General features: G+C 47.7%; 1 protein-coding gene across 1 annotated transcript; it reads right to left on the bottom strand.

Moving 5' to 3' along the window:
* Window positions 1-4,314: 4,314 nt before the first annotated feature.
* Window positions 4,315-10,752, bottom strand: LOC141204955 (tubulin-specific chaperone D-like). The gene is made up of 7 exons (XM_073663990.1): window positions 10,635-10,752; window positions 10,295-10,372; window positions 10,060-10,149; window positions 5,741-5,828; window positions 4,898-5,007; window positions 4,654-4,738; window positions 4,315-4,483 (listed from the first exon to the last, which is right to left on the bottom strand). Exons 1-7 carry the CDS (start codon window positions 10,691-10,693, stop codon window positions 4,469-4,471), a joined length of 525 nt encoding a protein of 174 aa, XP_073520091.1. The 5' UTR covers window positions 10,694-10,752; the 3' UTR covers window positions 4,315-4,468.
* Between the last annotated feature and the right edge of the window lie 9,572 nt (window positions 10,753-20,324).

The raw sequence follows: 20,324 nt of genomic DNA, 5'->3' as shown, positions 1-20,324 counted from the left end.
CTATTGTATCAGTCCATGCAGCAGCTTGTTCTGCAAACACTGAAAGACAAAATATGCATGTTATTCAAACAATGAGGGATGACCTCCCACCTCTCCCAAACCTGTGGATAATGACCTGAATAAGAGCTGTGGACTGTAAAAGAGGGATCTGCCTCTGTTTCCACAGACTCTACTGGACAGCAACCAAAGAACCATGGCTCTAACTGGAGGAATGCAGATTTGATCCACTGCCCATCACTGGACCCATGGAGATGTTTGCAGAACCCAGCTTGGGAGTCAGTTTACCTGGCCACATACCACAATAGCCTGTGAGCTTCCTAGGCTTGCCGCTACCTCCTGTCTGTGGGTGCCCACCAAGAGTGGGGCGCTACTGGTTGGGGTAGTTGTCCCTGGAAGCCCCGAAGTCACAGATGTTCTAATTCCCAGCGAGCCAGCGGAAGGGTGAGACTGTCATTTGCACCATCTTATGTAGTTGCTGGAACTGTACTATATGTTATTTTCTGTTCTTGATCCAATAAAGTATCACCCCATTGAGTTACCCTCATCCTGTGTTGTCTGCGTAGTATTCTGTCCATGCGAAAGGAGCATGAGCGTTCAGTGGGATAAGCCCTGGTCCATCCGGTCTTTCTAAAGACAGTCAGGCCAGCTGACGAGAGCACCCACTGACCCTCCTGTCTCCACACTTGGTGGCAGCTGTGGGATACTACTCAACCCGGCAGAGCTGCATGGGATTGGTGTTTGTAGACACCGTCCAAGGGCTCCACAATAGGGAGGCATATAAACAGAACCGGCAAACCATAGGTGTGGCATACACAGCAGGTTCCAGACGCCACCATGTCCAACCCCACCAGCTCGGACTTGGGAGGAGGACCAGAGGGGATATACAGCCACAAGAAACAGCAACTATAGGAGCTGTGTCCGCTTAATAAGGGGCAACCAACACTTAGTCGGATTTGATACAGGAATTGGTCCGTTGGGATGCCCAGAACATCGTGGAGGACAATGAAAACTCCGCTGAGGTTGACCCAGAGGAATTAAACTGTTGCCAAATCAAGGATCCAGTGGTAGTCTGGAATCAAATAGCAAGCAGCCCCAATCCAGAAACTGTTGATCACATTGGGACACGGAGCCTCAAGCAAGGAGAGGGCTTGTGTTATGGAATCAGTTTTGGGAGTTCCAGTACCTCTACCGGCAGCGCCAGACCCTATCTCCATGATGGCCCACCACCAAGGAAATCATCTCCACTACAGAGACGTGCCAGGGTTGAATGAGTCCATCACCGAAGTTGATGAACATCTGCAACATTTTGAGACCATGATGACGAGATTGGGCCAAATACCTGTGGACTAGTTTGACTGGCCAGGCATGGGATGCTGTAAGTCGCTTGGGCCTCAGGACTGCCTGGACTATTAAGGACACCCTGCTAGTCCTTTTTACCATCACCCTCGAGAGAAATCGCACCAAGATCCGGACTTTGTATCGCCAGGAGGCCTCCTATGTAGAATTAGGTAGTCAACTCCGACAGCACTGCAACTGCTGGCTCGATGGTCGAGCTGCCCACTCCGCTAATGCCCTCCGGGACGTGATCGTGCTCAAGCAACTTATGGAGAAAATGGTCCCAGAAATACAAGAGTGGGTAGCCGACACCCCAGATCAAGCAGCCCAATTGGCTGTAAACTCGTCAGCCAATCGACCCCACTGGAGACTCGATATGCCCACCAATCCCAGGAGACCCCTCAATCAAGGATTCGAGTGGCCACCAGTCATTCGAGCAGGACTATCCCGCTACCCAGCAGAAACCCCACCAAGACAAAGGTATACAAACAGGACCCATGTGATTTGCCCAACATACGCTGCTGTTACAGGTGCAGGCACCCTGGGCATATGGCCAAAGATTGTCTACAGGGCATGGGCCCCATGCCTGGAGCCCGTCTGCAGGCCCATCTGGTCAACGTCTGTCAATACGAGCCATCAGGGTCTTACGGACACTACCCCCAGGATACAGCAGCAGCGGATGATGTGATATACCCTGTCCACTCTATATGGCAGATTGACCACCCTACACTAGCTAACCTCCATCCAGACAAGGTCAGTGATATCCAGGCTCAGGGACCTCAGAACACTGGGTCTTCCATGACCCTGGTCAGCACAGATATTGTCCCCCCAGAACACCATTTACCAGGCCGCCAAGGGGCCATCTACTGGGCTGCAGGTTACCTCTTGAGGAATGGGCGCATTTATGTGGGTAATTTACCGGTCAATATACAGAAGCTGGAGAAATTGTGCCATCGGTATGGGCGGATCTGTACCATCCAGCTAAAGAATGGCTGGGGAGGCGATGCCACACAGTTCGCCTTCATCAGCTTCCAGGAACCACAGGATGCGGAGGACCCTGGGGATATAATATATATGTAAGAGAATTGTAGCGATAGGACTCGTACACATCCTGTAAAAATTTTGAAGGGCATCATACACACCCTAGAAAAATTAAGAGCGAGGGTCGCATGACCCTCTAAAAATTATGAGCGAGGGTCGCCTGTTTACCGTCTAAAAATTATGAGTGAGGGTCGCCTGTTTACCGTCTAAAAATTATGAGTGAGGGTCGCCTGTTTACCGTCTAAAAATTATGAGTGAGGGCCACCTGATGACCCTCTAAAAACTATGAGCGAGGGTCGCCTGTTTACCCTCTAAAAATTATTAACGAGGGCCACGTGATGACCCTCGAAAAATTTGGAGGGCTGCCTGATCACCCTGTTTAAGGTGAAGGAGGACAAGTAAAAGAAGAAACCATGAACCGTATACCCTTTTTTTGGGTGGGAAGGGGTGCATGGGAATACACCAGAAAAAGAAGGAACATTTAAATTGGCTTTATGTTCCGCTACTGTCATCTGGTGGGGTTGAGAAGTCTGGGCCCACGGTCTCTGCATGCACCATCAGCAGCACGTCCAATTCCCCGTAAAATTAGGTATACAGTATATGCCTGCAAACTTTCCGGTATTAGTAGGGAAAAAAGAAAATATGTAGCCTTGAAAAGGACCTTTGTTTTTAGGTTGAGCAGCAGTATACCTATTGAAAGCCTGTAAGGCAATAAACCCTGCCTATATGCCTCTAATCCAAAACTATCCCTTCTCCACCAGCTATCCCTTCACCGAATGCAGGTAACAGCGGTTTTACTAGAGAAAGGAAAATATGTAGCCCTGACAAGGACTTTTGTTTTAATGGTGCTGCAGCGGTATACAAGTACTGCAATAGCAATTAAACACTGCCTGTATGCCTGCTATAAAATAAGCTCTCCCATTTATAACTGCTTCCTGAACTGCTTTTTTCTCGTTAAAAGTATCAAACCCTTCGGAGGACATTCTCATTTCTCAGTCACTCACTTGATACCCTGCATTTATGTGTCCCCCATCCCTCCCCCCGTTAGGAGGGCTCATTTTTTTGAAGGTCTGGTTGTTATTTTGAATGTATCGTGTACTTAGAGTTGGTTTGGATCCCTGACTGTGTTTTTTCTTATTGTAAAGGCTTCGGTCTTTTCAGAGGGCGTTTCCCGTTTCTCACCTGATATATATTTGTGTGCCCCCGTTACGAGGGCTCATTTTTTTGAAGGTCGGGTTGTTATTTTGAATGTATCATGTACTTACAGTTGGTTTGGATCCCTGACTGTGTTTTTTTCTTACTGTAAAGGCTTTGGTCTTTTCAGGAGGGCGTTTCCAGTTTCCCACCTGATATATATTTGTGTGCCCCCATTACGGGGGCTCATTTTTTTGAAGGTCTGGTTGTTATTTTGAATGTATCGTGTACTTAGAGTTGGCTTGGATCCCTGACTGTGTTTTTTCTTATTGTAAAGGCTTCGGTCTTTTCAGAGGGCGTTTCCCGTTTCTCACCTGATTTGTGTGTCCCCGTTACGAGGGCTCATGCTTTTGCAGGTCGAGTTGTAGTTTTAAATGACACCATTTATTTTACCATACAACGTACTGGAAAAACAGGAAACAATTTGCAAGTGTGGTGAAAACAATAATAATTTGGTTCGTGTCACCACTTTCTCAGACCCGAAACTCTTGTATTTTTCCGTTGACGGATCGGTGTGAGCTCTTGTTTTTTTGCGCTGATGTTTTTGTTGACCATTATATACAATATTTTGAGCGTGGTTTGATTTTTTTTTTTATTCTACTTTACGGAGGAGTTTCCTGTACAGGATGATTAATTTTATTTTCAAAACGTAGGGTGTACGACTCTCAGTCCTTGACGGAAATAGATAGAGGATATTGCTTATTTACTACGAGCCAAAAAAGGAAGACGTGATCCACCACAGACTAAGAAGAACATGATTTTATTACACAGCAGCCATGATTAGCATTCAGCGCCCCCCGCTGGCCACCACCAGGACTGCGCGCACTGCTTCCTCTTCTGGTCCCTACAGACAGTCTTTGTAAACCTCGTTCCGTCCATCGAGATTTCTTCTGCGGTTTCATGACTGTGGGACCTGCAGGAAATATATTATTAATTCATATGTATGCAGGCACCGTGCAAGGTAATGTGTATATACTTGACGTTTGCATTATTAACCCATGCTCTCCCGTACACATCAGCCATACGACACCTCACACACATGGAGATGACCCTGCAGGATTCTGGAGTGACGTCTCCACTCACCTTGGACACCAGGGTGGGTTTCGGCACCTTCAGCAGGTCGCACAGCGAGTTGCGTTGCTCACGGACGAGGGTCAGGTCGGCGTCCCTGCGTGGAGGAAGAGAAATGGAGGTCGGGAGGGGGTATAGATAACCTCTCCACCAGTCTTAACTCCTTACACTCCATCCATCCAGTCCATGAACGAGAGAGGAGTGTTTGTTATGGTATGCTCTGAGCTCACGTCACGTCCCGCCGCTCAGTACTCACCAGCTGGTGTCGCTCAGCACGGTCATCACTTCATCCAGGACGTCCGCATCCACGACATCATCGTACGTGATCAGCATCTCGTACACCTCGCTGGCTGTGGATTTCCTCACCTGCCGGGAAACAGTCGGAAAGACGATGTAAACAATACGCGAGATCCGGAGTCCACAAAGGACTGAATAGCGGCGGTGTCGGCTCCGGGGTTATGCCTGGTCGTGGCGGTGCCGGCTCCAGGGTTATGCCTGGTCGTGGCGGTGCCGGCTCCAAGGTTATGCCTGGTCGTGGCGGTGCCGGCTCCAGGGTTATGCCTGGTCGTGGCGGTGCCGGCTCCAGGGTTATGCCTGGTCGTGGCGGTGCCGGCTCCAGGGTTATGCCTGGTCGTGGCGGTGCCGGCTCCAGGGTTATGCCTGGTCGTGGCGGTGCCGGCTCCAGGGTTATGCCTGGTCGTGGCGGTGCCGGCTCCAGGGTTATGCCTGGTCGTGGCGGTGCCGGCTCCAGGGTTATGCCTGGTCGTGGCGGTGCCGGCTCCAGGGTTATGCCTGGTCGTGGCGGTGCCGGCTCCAGGGTTATGCCTGGTCGTGGCGGTGCCGGCTCCAGGGTTATGCCTGGTCGTGGCGGTGCCGGCTCCAGGGTTATGCCTGGTCGTGGCGGTGCCGGCTCCAGGGTTATGCCTGGTCGCTTTCTCTTCTTCGTGTTCTAAAAGTTTTATTTTTTGGGTGATGAATGAGGGGCATAGAAGTGTATCGCTGCTGTCTGGAGCCTGACGTCAGGCAGAGGTAATGCAGGCTGCCAGGCCATGCTGGGTGTTATAGTTCCACAGCATCTGTACGGCGAAAAGGTACTTACCACAGGGAACGGGTGACAAACCAAGAGGAGAAGCTGAAACCAGACCTTCCTCCGGATCTCTCCAGGGAATTGGATCAGACCACAGAATCTGCAGAAAACAAGGAAGAATGAGAAGAATTCGTGTCGGACGTAACATGGCGGCTGCTGGGATCGCAGTCCATGTTACGGCCAGGGGACATCTCTCAATGCTCGACGATACCAGTCTTAGGTGATCACCTACTGTAGCATCATAAGGTCTCACCCCATGCTTTACACTGCAGCTCTGCGGACTCAAGTTTGTTGCCAAGAATTTAAAGGAAATGTCGCCTCGTACCGATGTGCTATAGAAGCTCAGAGAGGGGAGCGAGCGGTGTACGGATCTATAGAAGCTCAGAGAGGGGAGCGAGCGGTGTACGGATCTATAGAAGCTCAGAGAGGGGAGCGAGCGGTGTACGGATCTATAGAAGCTCAGAGAGGGGAGCGAGCGGTGTACGGATCTATAGAAGCTCAGAGAGGGGAGCGAGCGGTGTACGGATCTATAGAAGCTCAGAGAGGGGAGCGAGCGGTGTACGGATCTATAGAAGCTCAGAGAGGGGAGCGAGCGGTGTACGGATCTATAGAAGATCAGAGAGGGGAGCGAGCGGTGTACGGATCTATAGAAGATCAGAGAGGGGAGCGAGCGGTGTACGGATCTATAGAAGATCAGAGAGGGGAGCGAGCGGTGTACAGATCTATAGAAGCTCAGAGAGGGGAGCGAGCGGTGTACGGATCTATAGAAGCTCAGAGAGGGGAGCGAGCGGTGTACGGATCTATAGAAGCTCAGAGAGGGGAGCGAGCGGTGTACGGATCTATAGAAGCTCAGAGAGGGGAGCGAGCGGTGTACGGATCTATAGAAGCTCAGAGAGGGGAGCGAGCGGTGTACGGATCTATAGAAGATCAGAGAGGGGAGCGAGCGGTGTACGGATCTATAGAAGATCAGAGAGGGGAGCGAGCGGTGTACGGATCTATAGAACAGCAGAGAGGGGAGCGAGCGGTGTACGGATCTATAGAAGCTCAGAGAGGGGAGCGAGCGGTGTACGGATCTATAGAAGATCAGAGAGGGGAGCGAGCGGTGTACGGATCTATAGAAGATCAGAGAGGGGAGCGAGCGGTGTACGGATCTATAGAAGCTCAGAGGGGAGCGAGCGGTGTACGGATCTATAGAAGCTCAGAGAGGGGAGCGAGCGGTGTACGGATCTATAGAAGATCAGAGAGGGGAGCGAGCGGTGTACAGATCTATAGAAGCTCAGAGAGGGGAGCGAGCGGTGTACTGATCTATAGAAGATCAGAGAGGGGAGCGAGCGGTGAACGGATCTATAGAAGATCAGAGAGGGGAGCGAGCGGTGTACGGATCTATAGAAGCTCAGAGAGGGGAGCGAGCGGTGTACGGATCTATAGAAGATCAGAGAGGGGAGCGAGCGGTGTACGGATCTATAGAAGATCAGAGAGGGGAGCGAGCGGTGTACAGATCTATAGAAGATCAGAGAGGGGAGCGAGCGGTGTACGGATCTATAGAAGATCAGAGAGGGGAGCGAGCGGTGTACAGATCTATAGAAGATCAGAGAGGGGAGCGAGCGGTGTACGGATCTATAGAAGATCAGAGAGGGGAGCGAGCGGTGTACAGATCTATAGAAGCTCAGAGAGGGGAGCGAGCGGTGTACTGATCTATAGAAGATCAGAGAGGGGAGCGAGCGGTGAACGGATCTATAGAAGATCAGAGAGGGGAGCGAGCGGTGTACGGATCTATAGAAGATCAGAGAGGGGAGCGAGCGGTGTACGGATCTATAGAAGCTCAGAGAGGGGAGCGAGCGGTGTACGGATCTATAGAAGCTCAGAGAGGGGAGCGAGCGGTGTACGGATCTATAGAAGATCAGAGAGGGGAGCGAGCGGTGTACAGATCTATAGAAGCTCAGAGAGGGGAGCGAGCGGTGTACTGATCTATAGAAGATCAGAGAGGGGAGCGAGCGGTGAACGGATCTATAGAAGATCAGAGAGGGGAGCGAGCGGTGTACGGATCTATAGAAGATCAGAGAGGGGAGCGAGCGGTGTACGGATCTATAGAAGCTCAGAGAGGGGAGCGAGCGGTGTACAGATCTATAGAAGCTCAGAGAGGGGAGCGAGCGGTGTACGGGTCTATAGAAGATCAGAGAGGGGAGCGAGCGGTGTACGGATCTATAGAAGCTCAGAGAGGGGAGCGAGCGGTGTACGGATCTATAGAAGATCAGAGAGGGGAGCGAGCGGTGAACGGATCTATAGAAGATCAGAGAGGGGAGCGAGCGGTGTACGGATCTATAGAAGATCAGAGAGGGGAGCGAGCGGTGTACTGATCTATAGAAGATCAGAGAGGGGAGCGAGCGGTGAACGGATCTATAGAAGATCAGAGAGGGGAGCGAGCGGTGTACGGATCTATAGAAGCTCAGAGAGGGGAGCGAGCGGTGTACGGATCTATAGAAGATCAGAGAGGGGAGCGAGCGGTGTACGGATCTATAGAAGATCAGAGAGGGGAGCGAGCGGTGTACAGATCTATAGAAGATCAGAGAGGGGAGCGAGCGGTGTACGGATCTATAGAAGATCAGAGAGGGGAGCGAGCGGTGTACAGATCTATAGAAGATCAGAGAGGGGAGCGAGCGGTGTACGGATCTATAGAAGATCAGAGAGGGGAGCGAGCGGTGTACAGATCTATAGAAGCTCAGAGAGGGGAGCGAGCGGTGTACTGATCTATAGAAGATCAGAGAGGGGAGCGAGCGGTGAACGGATCTATAGAAGATCAGAGAGGGGAGCGAGCGGTGTACGGATCTATAGAAGATCAGAGAGGGGAGCGAGCGGTGTACGGATCTATAGAAGCTCAGAGAGGGGAGCGAGCGGTGTACGGATCTATAGAAGCTCAGAGAGGGGAGCGAGCGGTGTACGGATCTATAGAAGATCAGAGAGGGGAGCGAGCGGTGTACAGATCTATAGAAGCTCAGAGAGGGGAGCGAGCGGTGTACTGATCTATAGAAGATCAGAGAGGGGAGCGAGCGGTGAACGGATCTATAGAAGATCAGAGAGGGGAGCGAGCGGTGTACGGATCTATAGAAGATCAGAGAGGGGAGCGAGCGGTGTACGGATCTATAGAAGCTCAGAGAGGGGAGCGAGCGGTGTACAGATCTATAGAAGCTCAGAGAGGGGAGCGAGCGGTGTACGGGTCTATAGAAGATCAGAGAGGGGAGCGAGCGGTGTACGGATCTATAGAAGCTCAGAGAGGGGAGCGAGCGGTGTACGGATCTATAGAAGATCAGAGAGGGGAGCGAGCGGTGAACGGATCTATAGAAGATCAGAGAGGGGAGCGAGCGGTGTACGGATCTATAGAAGATCAGAGAGGGGAGCGAGCGGTGTACAGATCTATAGAAGCTCAGAGAGGGGAGCGAGCGGTGTACAGATCTATAGAAGATCAGAGAGGGGAGCGAGCGGTGTACGGATCTATAGAAGCTCAGAGAGGGGAGCGAGCGGTGTACGGATCTATAGAAGATCAGAGAGGGGAGCGAGCGGTGAACGGATCTATAGAAGATCAGAGAGGGGAGCGAGCGGTGTACGGATCTATAGAAGCTCAGAGAGGGGAGCGAGCGGTGTACGGATCTATAGAAGATCAGAGAGGGGAGCGAGCGGTGAACGGATCTATAGAAGCTCAGAGAGGGGAGCGAGCGGTGTACGGATCTATAGAAGATCAGAGAGGGGAGCGAGCGGTGTACGGATCTATAGAAGCTCAGAGAGGGGAGCGAGCGGTGTACAGATCTATAGAAGCTCAGAGAGGGGAGCGAGCGGTGTACAGATCTATAGAAGATCAGAGAGGGGAGCGAGCGGTGTACGGATCTATAGAAGCTCAGAGAGGGGAGCGAGCGGTGTACGGATCTATAGAAGATCAGAGAGGGGAGCGAGCGGTGAACGGATCTATAGAAGATCAGAGAGGGGAGCGAGCGGTGTACGGATCTATAGAAGATCAGAGAGGGGAGCGAGCGGTGTACGGATCTATAGAAGCTCAGAGAGGGGAGCGAGCGGTGTACAGATCTATAGAAGCTCAGAGAGGGGAGCGAGCGGTGTACGGGTCTATAGAAGATCAGAGAGGGGAGCGAGCGGTGTACGGATCTATAGAAGCTCAGAGAGGGGAGCGAGCGGTGTACGGATCTATAGAAGCTCAGAGAGGGGAGCGAGCGGTGTACGGATCTATAGAAGCTCAGAGAGGGGAGCGAGCGGTGTACGGATCTATAGAAGCTCAGAGAGGGGAGCGAGCCTGATTCAGGTGTTTGTGCAGGTGTGGGACTTACACGGCGGTGCTGGACCTCAGCTTCTGGATGTCCTTGGACCTCTTAATCTCCTCTTTACAAAGTTCAAGTAATTCGGAGGCGAAGGGGTGACTGCGGGGGACAAAACCACAGGGGGTGAGCACCCTGCCCGCGGGGTAATAGCTAGCAAGGGGTGAAGACATCCTGGCAGCACAGGCACCACGTGACTGAGACACGTAGCCTTAGTCTTGGCGCCGGGTGTAATACAAGTTCTTACTTTTCTTCCTGCGTGAAGGGCTCGAAGCAGCCATTGGCCAACATCTGATCCACCATCTTCAGCAGAGGGATGGACACCCTGCGTATAAGGAGAGAGGGGAGTACTAGAAAGAGACAGTCCTGTAATCACTTCACTATTCAAGGAAAATAAAAGAGTGCCCCTAGAGGGCAACCACTGCATTGCAGCAGATAAACATTACAGAAGACTCCATATCTCCAATACGAGGGTGATGCACTTTGACCGACACTGATGGAGCAGGCTAAGACTTAGTCGTTTTTTATTTCCCCTCTCTTTACGGACCACTCAGCAATATTGGGATCTGTACATCATCTATCCGTACCGGTCGTTGCGCTGGTTGTCCCTGAAGACTTGGAGCAGCGTCTTGGAGAAGTCGTCCATGCCTTGAACGTCGCTCTGAATGGACCGTAAGTAATCAAAGAGGCTCTGAGCAGAGTATCGGACCTACAGACAGAGGGATAAGCTATAATGAAAACTATTCATAAAAATGAATGAAAAAATATAAGGTTTACTGGAAAGAGCTGTACATACAGGTGCCAGAAAGGAGCTCTGCACATACAGGTGCCAGAAAGGAGCTCTGCACATACAGGTGCCAGAAAGGAGCTCTGCACATACAGGTGCCAGAAAGGAGCTCTGCACATACAGGTGCCAGAAAGGAGCTCTGCACATACAGGTGCCAGAAAGGAGCTCTGCACATACAGGTGCCAGAAAGGAGCTCTGTACATACAGGTGGCAGAAAGGAGCTCTGTACATACAGGTGGCAGAAAGGAGCTCTGCACATACAGGACCAGAAAGGAGCTCTGTACATACAGGTGCCAGAAAGTAGCACTGTACATACAGGTGCCAGAAAGGAGCTCTGTACATACAGATGCCAGAAAGGACCTCTATACATATAGAAGCCAGAAAGGAGCTCTGCACATATAGGTGCCAGAAAGGAGCTCTGCACATATAGGTGCCAGAAAGGAGCTCTGCACATACAGGTGCCAGAAAGGAGCTCTGCACATACAGGTGCCAGAAAGGAGCTCTGTACATATAGGTGCCAGAAAGGAGCTCTGTATATACAGGTGGCAGAAAGGAGCTCTGTACATACAGGTGGCAGAAAGGAGCTCTGTACATACAGGTGGCAGAAAGGAGCTCTGTACATACAGGTGGCAGAAAGGAGCTCTCTACATACAGGTGGCAGAAAGGAGCTCTCTACATACAGGTGCCAGAAAGGAGCTCTGTACATACAGATGCCAGAAAGGACCTCTATACATATAGGAGCCAGAAAGCTCTGTACATATAGGTGCCAGAAAGAAGCTCTGTACATATAGGTGCCAGAAAGAAGCTCTGTACATATAGGTGCCAGAAAGAAGCTCTGTACATATAGGTGCCAGAAAGGAGCTCTGTACATATAGGTGCCAGAAAGGAGCTCTGTACATATAGGTGCCAGAAAGGAGCTCTGTACATATAGGTGCCAGAAAGGAGCTCTGTACATACAGGTGCCAGAAAGGAGCTCTGTACATACAGGTGCCAGAAAGGAGCTCTGTACATACAGGTGCCAGAAAGGAGCTCTGTACATACAGGTGCCAGAAAGGAGCTCTGCACATACAGGTGCCAGAAAGGAGCTCTGTACATACAGGTGCCAGAAAGGAGCTCTGCACATACAGGTGTCAGAAAGGAGCTCTGCACATACAGGTGTCAGAAAGGAGCTCTGCACATACAGATGCCAGAAAAGAGCATATAACTCAGGATCAGAATAGGATCAGTAATGTAATGTATGTACACAGTGACTGCACCAGCAGAATAGTGAGTGCAGCTCTGGAGTATAATACAGGATGTAACTCAGGATCAGTAATGTAATGTATGTACACAGTGACTGCACCAGCAGAATAGTGAGTGCAGCTCTGGAGAATAATACAGGAGGTAACTCAGGATCAGTAATGTAATGAATGTACACAGTGACTGCACCAGCAGAATAGTGAGTGCAGCTCTGGAGTATAATACAGGAGGTAACTCAGGATCAGTAATGTAATGTATGTACACAGTGACTGCACCAGCAGAATAGTGAGTGCAGCTCAGGAGTATAATACAGGAGGTAACTCAGGATCAGTAATGTAATGAATGTACACAGTGACTGCACCAGCAGAATAGTGAGTGCAGCTCTGGAGTATAATACAGGAAGTAACTCAGGATCAGTAATGTAATGTATGTACACAGTGACTGCACCAGCAGAATAGTGAGTGCAGCTCAGGAGTATAATACAGGAGGTAACTCAGGATCAGTAATGTAATGTATGTACACAGTGACTGCACCAGCAGAATAGTGAGTGCAGCTCTGGAGTATAATACAGGATGTAACTCAGGATCAGTAATGTAATGTATGTACACAGTGACTGCACCAGTAGAATAGTGAGTGCAGCTCTGGAGAATAATACAGGAGGTAACTCAGGATCAGTAATGTAATGAATGTACACAGTGACTGCACCAGCAGAATAGTGAGTGCAGCTCTGGAGAATAATACAGGAGGTAACTCAGGATCAGTAATGTAATGAATGTACACAGTGACTGCACCAGCAGAATAGTGAGTGCAGCTCTGGAGTATAATACAGGAAGTAACTCAGGATCAGTAATGTAATGAATGTACACAGTGACTGCACCAGCAGAATAGTGAGTGCAGCTCTGGAGTATAATACAGGATGTAACTCAGGATCAGTAATGTAATGTATGTACACAGTGACTGCACCAGCAGAATAGTGAGTGCAGCTCTGGAGTATAATACAGGATGTAACTCAGGATCAGTAATGTAATGTATGTACACAGTGACTGCACCAGCAGAATAGTGAGTGCAGCTCTGGAGTATAATACAGGATGTAACTCAGGATCAGTAATGTAATGTATGTACACAGTGACTGCACCAGTAGAATAGTGAGTGCAGCTCTGGAGTATAATACAGGAGGTAACTCAGGATCAGTAATGTAATGAATGTACACAGTGACTGCACCAGCAGAATAGTGAGTGCAGCTCTGGAGTATAATACAGGAAGTAACTCAGGATCAGTAATGTAATGTATGTACACAGTGACTGCACCAGCAGAATAGTGAGTGCAGCTCTGGAGCATAATACAGGATGTAACTCAGGATCAGTAATTTAATGTATGTACACAGTGACTGCACCAGCAGAATAGTGAGTGCAGCTCTGGAGTATAATGCAGGAGGTAACTCAGGATCAGTAATGTAATGTATGTACACAGTGACTGCACCAGCAGATTAGTGAGTGCAGCTCTGGAGTATAATACAGGAGGTAACTCAGGATCAGTAATGTAATGTATGTACACAGTGACTGCACCAGCAGAATAGTGAGTGCAGCTCTGGAGTATAATACAGGAGGTAACTCAGGATCAGTAATGTAATGTATGTACACAGTGACTGCACCAGCAGAATAGTGAGTGCAGCTCTGGAGTATAATACAGGAGGTAACTCAGGATCAGTAATGTAATGTATATACACAGTGACTGCACCAGCAGAATAGTGAGTGCAGCTCTGGAGTATAATACAGGATGTAACTCAGGTTCAGTAATGTAATGTATGTACACAGTGACTGCACCAGCAGAATAGTGAGTGCAGCTCTGGAGTATAATACAGGATGTAACTCAGGATCAGTAATGTAATGTATGTACACAGTGACTGCACCAGCAGAATAGTGAGTGCAGCTCTGGAGTATAATACAGGATGTATCTCAGGATCAGTAATGTAATGTATGTACACAGTGACTGCACCAGCAGAATAGTGAGTGCAGCTCTGGAGGATAATACAGGATGTAACTCAGGATCAGTAATGTAATGTATGTACACAGTGACTGCACCAGCAGAATAGTGAGTGCAGCTCTGGAGTATAATACAGGATGTAACTCAGGATCAGTAATGTAATGTATGTACACAGTGACTGCACCAGCAGAATAGTGAGTGCAGCTCTGGGGTATAATACAGGATGTAGCTCGGGATCAGTAATGTAATGTATGTACACAGTGACTGCACCAGCAGAATAGTGAGTGCAGCTCTGGAGTATAATACAGGAGGTAACGCAGGATCAGTAATGTAATGTATGTACACAGTGACTGCACCAGCAGAATAGTGAGTGCAGCTCTGGAGTATAATACAGGAGGTAACTCAGGATCAGTAATGTAATGTATGTACACAGTGACTGCACCAGCAGAATAGTGAGTGCAGCTCTGGAGTATAATACAGGATGTAACTCAGGATCAGTAATGTAATGTATGTACACAGTGACTGCACCAGCAGAATAGTGAGTGCAGCTCTGGAGTATAATACAGGATGTAACTCAGGATCAGTAATGTAATGTATGTACACAGTGACTGCACCAGCAGAATAGTGAGTGCAGCTCTGGAGTATAATACAGGAGGTAACTCAGGATCAGTAATGTAATGTATGTACACAGTGACTGCACCAGCAGAATAGTGAGTGCAGCTCTGGAGTATAATACAGGATGTAACTCAGGATCAGTAATGTAATGTATGTACACAGTGACTGCACCAGCAGAATAGTGAGTGCAGCTCTGGAGTATAATACAGGATGTAACCCAGGATCAGTAATGTAATGTATGTACACAGTGACTGCACCAGCAGAATAGTGAGTGCAGCTCTGGAGTATAACACAGGAGGTAACTCAGGATCAGTAATGTAATGTATGTACACAGTGACTGCACCAGCAGAATAGTGAGTGCAGCTCTGGAGTATAATACAGGATGTAACTCAGGATCAGTAATGTAATGTATGTACACAGTGACTGCACCAGCAGAATAGTGAGTGCAGCTCAGGAGTATAATACAGGATGTAACCCAGGATCAGTAATGTAATGTATGTACACAGTGACTGCACCAGCAGAATAGTGAGTGCAGCTCTGGAGTATAACACAGGAGGTAACTCAGGATCAGTAATGTAATGTATGTACACAGTGACTGCACCAGCAGAATAGTGAGTGCAGCTCTGGAGTATAATACAGGATGTAACTCAGGATCAGTAATGTAATGTATGTACACAGTGACTGCACCAGCAGAATAGTGAGTGCAGCTCTGGAGTATAATACAGGATGTAACTCAGGATCAGTAATGTAATGTATGTACACAGTGACTGCACCAGCAGAATAGTGAGTGCAGCTCTGGAGTATAATACAGGATGTAACTCAGGATCAGTAATGTAATGTATGTACACAGTGACTGCACCAGCAAAATAGTGAGTGCAGCTCTGGAGTATAATACAGGATGTAACTCAGGATCAGTAATGTAATGTATGTACACAGTGACTGCACCAGCAGAATAGTGAGTGCAGCTCTGGAGTATAATACAGGATGTAACTCAGGATCAGTAATGTAATGTATGTACACAGTGACTGCACCAGCAGAATAGTGAGTGCAGCTCTGGAGTATAATACAGGATGTAACTCAGGATCAGTAATGTAATGTATGCACACAGTGACTGCACCAGCAGAATAGTGAGTGCAGCTCTGGGGTATAATACAGGATGTAACTCAGGATCAGTAATGTAATGTATGTACACAGTGACTGCACCAGCAGAATAGTGAGTGCAGCTCTGGAGTATAATACAGGATGTAACTCAGGATCAGTAATGTAATGTATGTACACAGTGACTGCACCAGCAGAATAGTGAGTGCAGCTCTGGAGTATAATACAGGATGTAACTCAGGATCAGTAATGTAATGTATGTACACAGTGACTGCACCAGCAGAATAGTGAGTGCAGCTCTGGAGTATAATACAGGATGTAACTCAGGATCAGTAATGTAATGTATGTACACAGTGACTGCACCAGCAGAATAGTGAGTGCAGCTCTGGAGTATAATACAGGATGTAACTCAGGATCAGTAATGTAATGTATGTACACGGTGACTGCACCAGCAGAATAGTGAGTGCAGCTCTGGAGTATAATACAGGATGTAACTCAGGATCAGTAATGTAATGTATGTACATAGTGACTGCACCAGCAGAATAGTGAGTGCAGCTCTGGAGTATAATACAGGATGTAACTCAGGATCAGTAATGTAATGTATGTACACAGCGACTGCACCAGCAGAATAGTGAGTGCAGCTCTGGAGTATAATACAGGAGGTAACTCAGGATCAGTAATGTAATGTATATACACAGTGACTGCACCAGCAGAATAGTGAGTGCAGCTCTGGAGTATAATACAGGAGGTAACTCAGGATCAGTAATGTAATGTATGTACACGGTGACTGCACCAGCAGAATAGTGAGTGCAGCTCTGGAGTATAATACAGGATGTAACTCAGGATCAGTAATGTAATGTATGTACACAGTGACTGCACCAGCAGAATAGTGAGTGCAGCTCTGGAGTATAATACAGGAGGTAACTCAGGATCAGTAATGTAATGTATGTACACAGTGACTGCACCAGCAGAATAGTGAGTGCAGCTCAGGGGTATAATACAGGATGTAACTCAGGATCAGTAATGTATGTACACAGTGACTGCACCAGCAGAATAGTGAGTGCAGCTCTGGAGTATAATACAGGATGTAACTCAGGATCAGTAATGTAATGTATATACACAGTGACTGCACCAGCAGAATAGTGAGTGCAGCTCTGGAGTATAATACAGGAGGTAACTCAGGATCAGTAATGTAATGTATGTACACAGTGACTGCACCAGCAGAATAGTGAGTGCAGCTCTGGGGTATAATACAGGATGTAACTCAGGATCAGTAATGTAATGTATGTACACAGTGACTGCACCAGCAGAATAGTGAGTGCAGCTCTGGAGTATAATACAGGAGGTAACTCAGGATCAGTAATGTAATGTATGTACACAGTGACTGCACCAGCAGAATAGTGAGTGCAGCTCTGGAGTATAATACAGGATGTAACTCAGGATCAGTAATGTAATGTATATACACAGTGACTGCACCAGCAGAATAGTGAGTGCAGCTCTGGAGTATAATACAGGAGGTAACTCAGGATCAGTAATGTAATGTATGTACACAGTGACTGCACCAGCAGAATAGTGAGTGCAGCTCTGGAGTATAATACAGGAGGTAACTCAGGATCAGTAATGTAATGTATGTACACAGTGACTGCACCAGCAGAATAGTGAGTGCAGCTCTGGGGTATAATACAGCAGGTCACTCAGGATCAGTAATGTAATGTATGTACACAGTGACTGCACCAGCAGAATAGTGAGTGCAGCTCTGGAGTATAATACAGGAGGTAACTCAGGATCAGTAATGTAATGTATGTACACAGTGACTGCACCAGCAGAATAGTGAGTGCAGCTCTGGGGTATAATACAGCAGGTCACTCAGGATCAGTAATGTAATGTATGTACACAGTGACTGCACCAGCAGAATAGTGAGTGCAGCTCTGGAGTATAATACAGGAGGTAACTCAGGATAAGTAATGTATGTATGTACACAGTGACTGCACCAGCAGAATAGTGAGTGCAGCTCTGGAGTATAATACAGGATGTAACTCAGGATCAGTAATGTAATGTATGTACACAGTGACTGCCCCAGCAGAATAGTGAGTGCAGCTCTGGAGTATAATACAGGATGTAACTCAGGATCAGTAATGTAATTTATGTATACAGTGACTGCCCCAGCAGAATAGTGAGCGCAGCTCTGGAGTATAATACAGGATGTAACTCAGGATCAGTAATGTAATGTATATACACAGTGACTGCACCAGCAGAATAGTGAGTGCAGCTCTGGAGTATAATACAGGAGGTAACTCAGGATCAGTAATGTAATGTATGTACACAGTGACTGCACCAGCAGAATAGTGAGTGCAGCTCAGGAGTATAATACAGGATGTAACCCAGGATCAGTAATGTAATGTATGTACACAGTGACTGCACCAGCAGAATAGTGAGTGCAGCTCTGGAGTATAACACAGGAGGTAACTCAGGATCAGTAATGTAATGTATGTACACAGTGACTGCACCAGCAGAATAGTGAGTGCAGCTCTGGAGTATAATACAGGATGTAACTCAGGATCAGTAATGTAATTTATGTATACAGTGACTGCCCCAGCAGAATAGTGAGTGCAGCTCTGGAGTATAATACAGGATGTAACTCAGGATCAGTAATGTAATGTATGTACACAGTGACTGCCCCAGCAGAATAGTGAGTGCAGCTCTGGAGTATAATACAGGATGTAACTCAGGATCAATAATGTAATGTATGTACACAGTGACTGCACAAGCAGAATAGTGAGTGCAGCTCTGGAGTATAATACAGGAGGTAACTCAGGATCAGTAATGTAATGTATGTACACAGTGACTGCACCAGCAGAATAGTGAGTGCAGCTCTGGGGTATAATACAGGAGGTAACTCAGGATCAGTAATGTATGTACACAGTGACTGCACCAGCAGAATAGTGAGTGCAGCTCTGGAGTATAATACAGGAGGTAACTCAGGATCAGTAATGTATGTACACAGTGACTGCACAAGCAGAATAGTGAGTGCAGCTCTGGAGTATAATACAGGAGGTAACTCAGGATCAGTAATGTAATGTATGTACACAGTGACTGCACCAGCAGAATAGTGAGTGCAGCTCTGGAGTATAATACAGGATGTAACTCAGGATCAGTAATGTAATGTATGTACACAGTGACTGCACCAGCAGAATAGTGAGTGCAGCTCTGGAGTATAATACAGGATGTAACTCAGGATCAGTAATGTAATGTATGTACACAGTGACTGCACCAGCAGAATAATGAGTGCAGCTCTGGAGTATAATACAGGAGGTAACTCAGGATCAGTAATGTAATGTATGTACACAGTGACTGCACCAGCAGAATAGTGAGTGCAGCTCTGGAGTATAATACAGGATGTAACTCAGGATCAGTAATGTAATGTATGTACACGGTGACTGCACCAGCAGAATAGTGAGTGCAGCTCTGGAGTATAATACAGGATGTAACTCAGGATTAGTAATGTAATGTATGTACATAGTGACTGCACCAGCAGAATAGTGAGTGCAGCTCTGGAGTATAATACAGGATGTAACTCAGGATCAGTAATGTAATGTATGTACACAGTGACTGCACCAGCAGAATAGTGAGTGCAGCTCTGGAGTATAATACAGGATGTAACTCAGGATCAGTAATGTAATGTATGTACACAGTGACTGCACCAGCAGAATAGTGAGTGCAGCTCTGGAGTATAATACAGGAGGTAACTCAGGATCAGTAATGTAATGTATGTACACAGTGACTGCACCAGCAGAATAGTGAGTGCAGCTCTGGGGTATAATACAGGATGTAACTCAGGATCAGTAATGTATGTATGTACACAGTGACTGCACCAGCAGAATAGTGAGTGCAGCTCTGGAGTATAATACAGGAGGTAACTCAGGATCAGTAATGTAATGTATGTACACAGTGACTGCACCAGCAGAATAGTGAGTGCAGCTCTGGAGTATAATACAGGATGTAACTCAGGATCAGTAATGTAATGTATATACACAGTGACTGCACCAGCAGAATAGTGAGTGCAGCTCTGCAGTATAATACAGGAGGTAACTCAGGATCAGTAATGTAATGTATGTACACAGTGACTGCACCAGCAGAATAGTGAGTGCAGCTCTGGGGTATAATACAGCAGGTCACTCAGGATCAGTAATGTAATGTATGTACACAGTGACTGCACCAGCAGAATAGTGAGTGCAGCTCTGGAGTATAATACAGGAGGTAACTCAGGATCAGTAATGTAATGTATGTACACAGTGACTGCACCAGCAGAATAGTGAGTGCAGCTCTGGAGTATAATACAGGATGTAACTCAGGATCAGTAATGTAATGTATGTACACAGTGACTGCACCAGCAGAATAGTGAGTGCAGCTCTGGAGTATAATACAGGAGGTAACTCAGGATCAGTAATGTAATGTATGTACACAGTGACTCCACCAGCAGAATAGTGAGTGCAGCTCTGGAGTATAATACAGGATGTAACTCAGGATCAGTAATGTATGTATGTACACAGTGACT

This window comes from Phyllobates terribilis, unplaced genomic scaffold (genome assembly GCF_046119375.1).
Source record: "Phyllobates terribilis strain yellow unplaced genomic scaffold, ASM4611937v1 Scaffold_136__1_contigs__length_4911898, whole genome shotgun sequence".
In the NCBI taxonomy this organism is placed as follows: domain Eukaryota; kingdom Metazoa; phylum Chordata; class Amphibia; order Anura; family Dendrobatidae; genus Phyllobates; species Phyllobates terribilis.
Note: the sequence above shows the minus strand (reverse complement) of the source record. Positions and strands in the feature narration are given on the sequence as shown.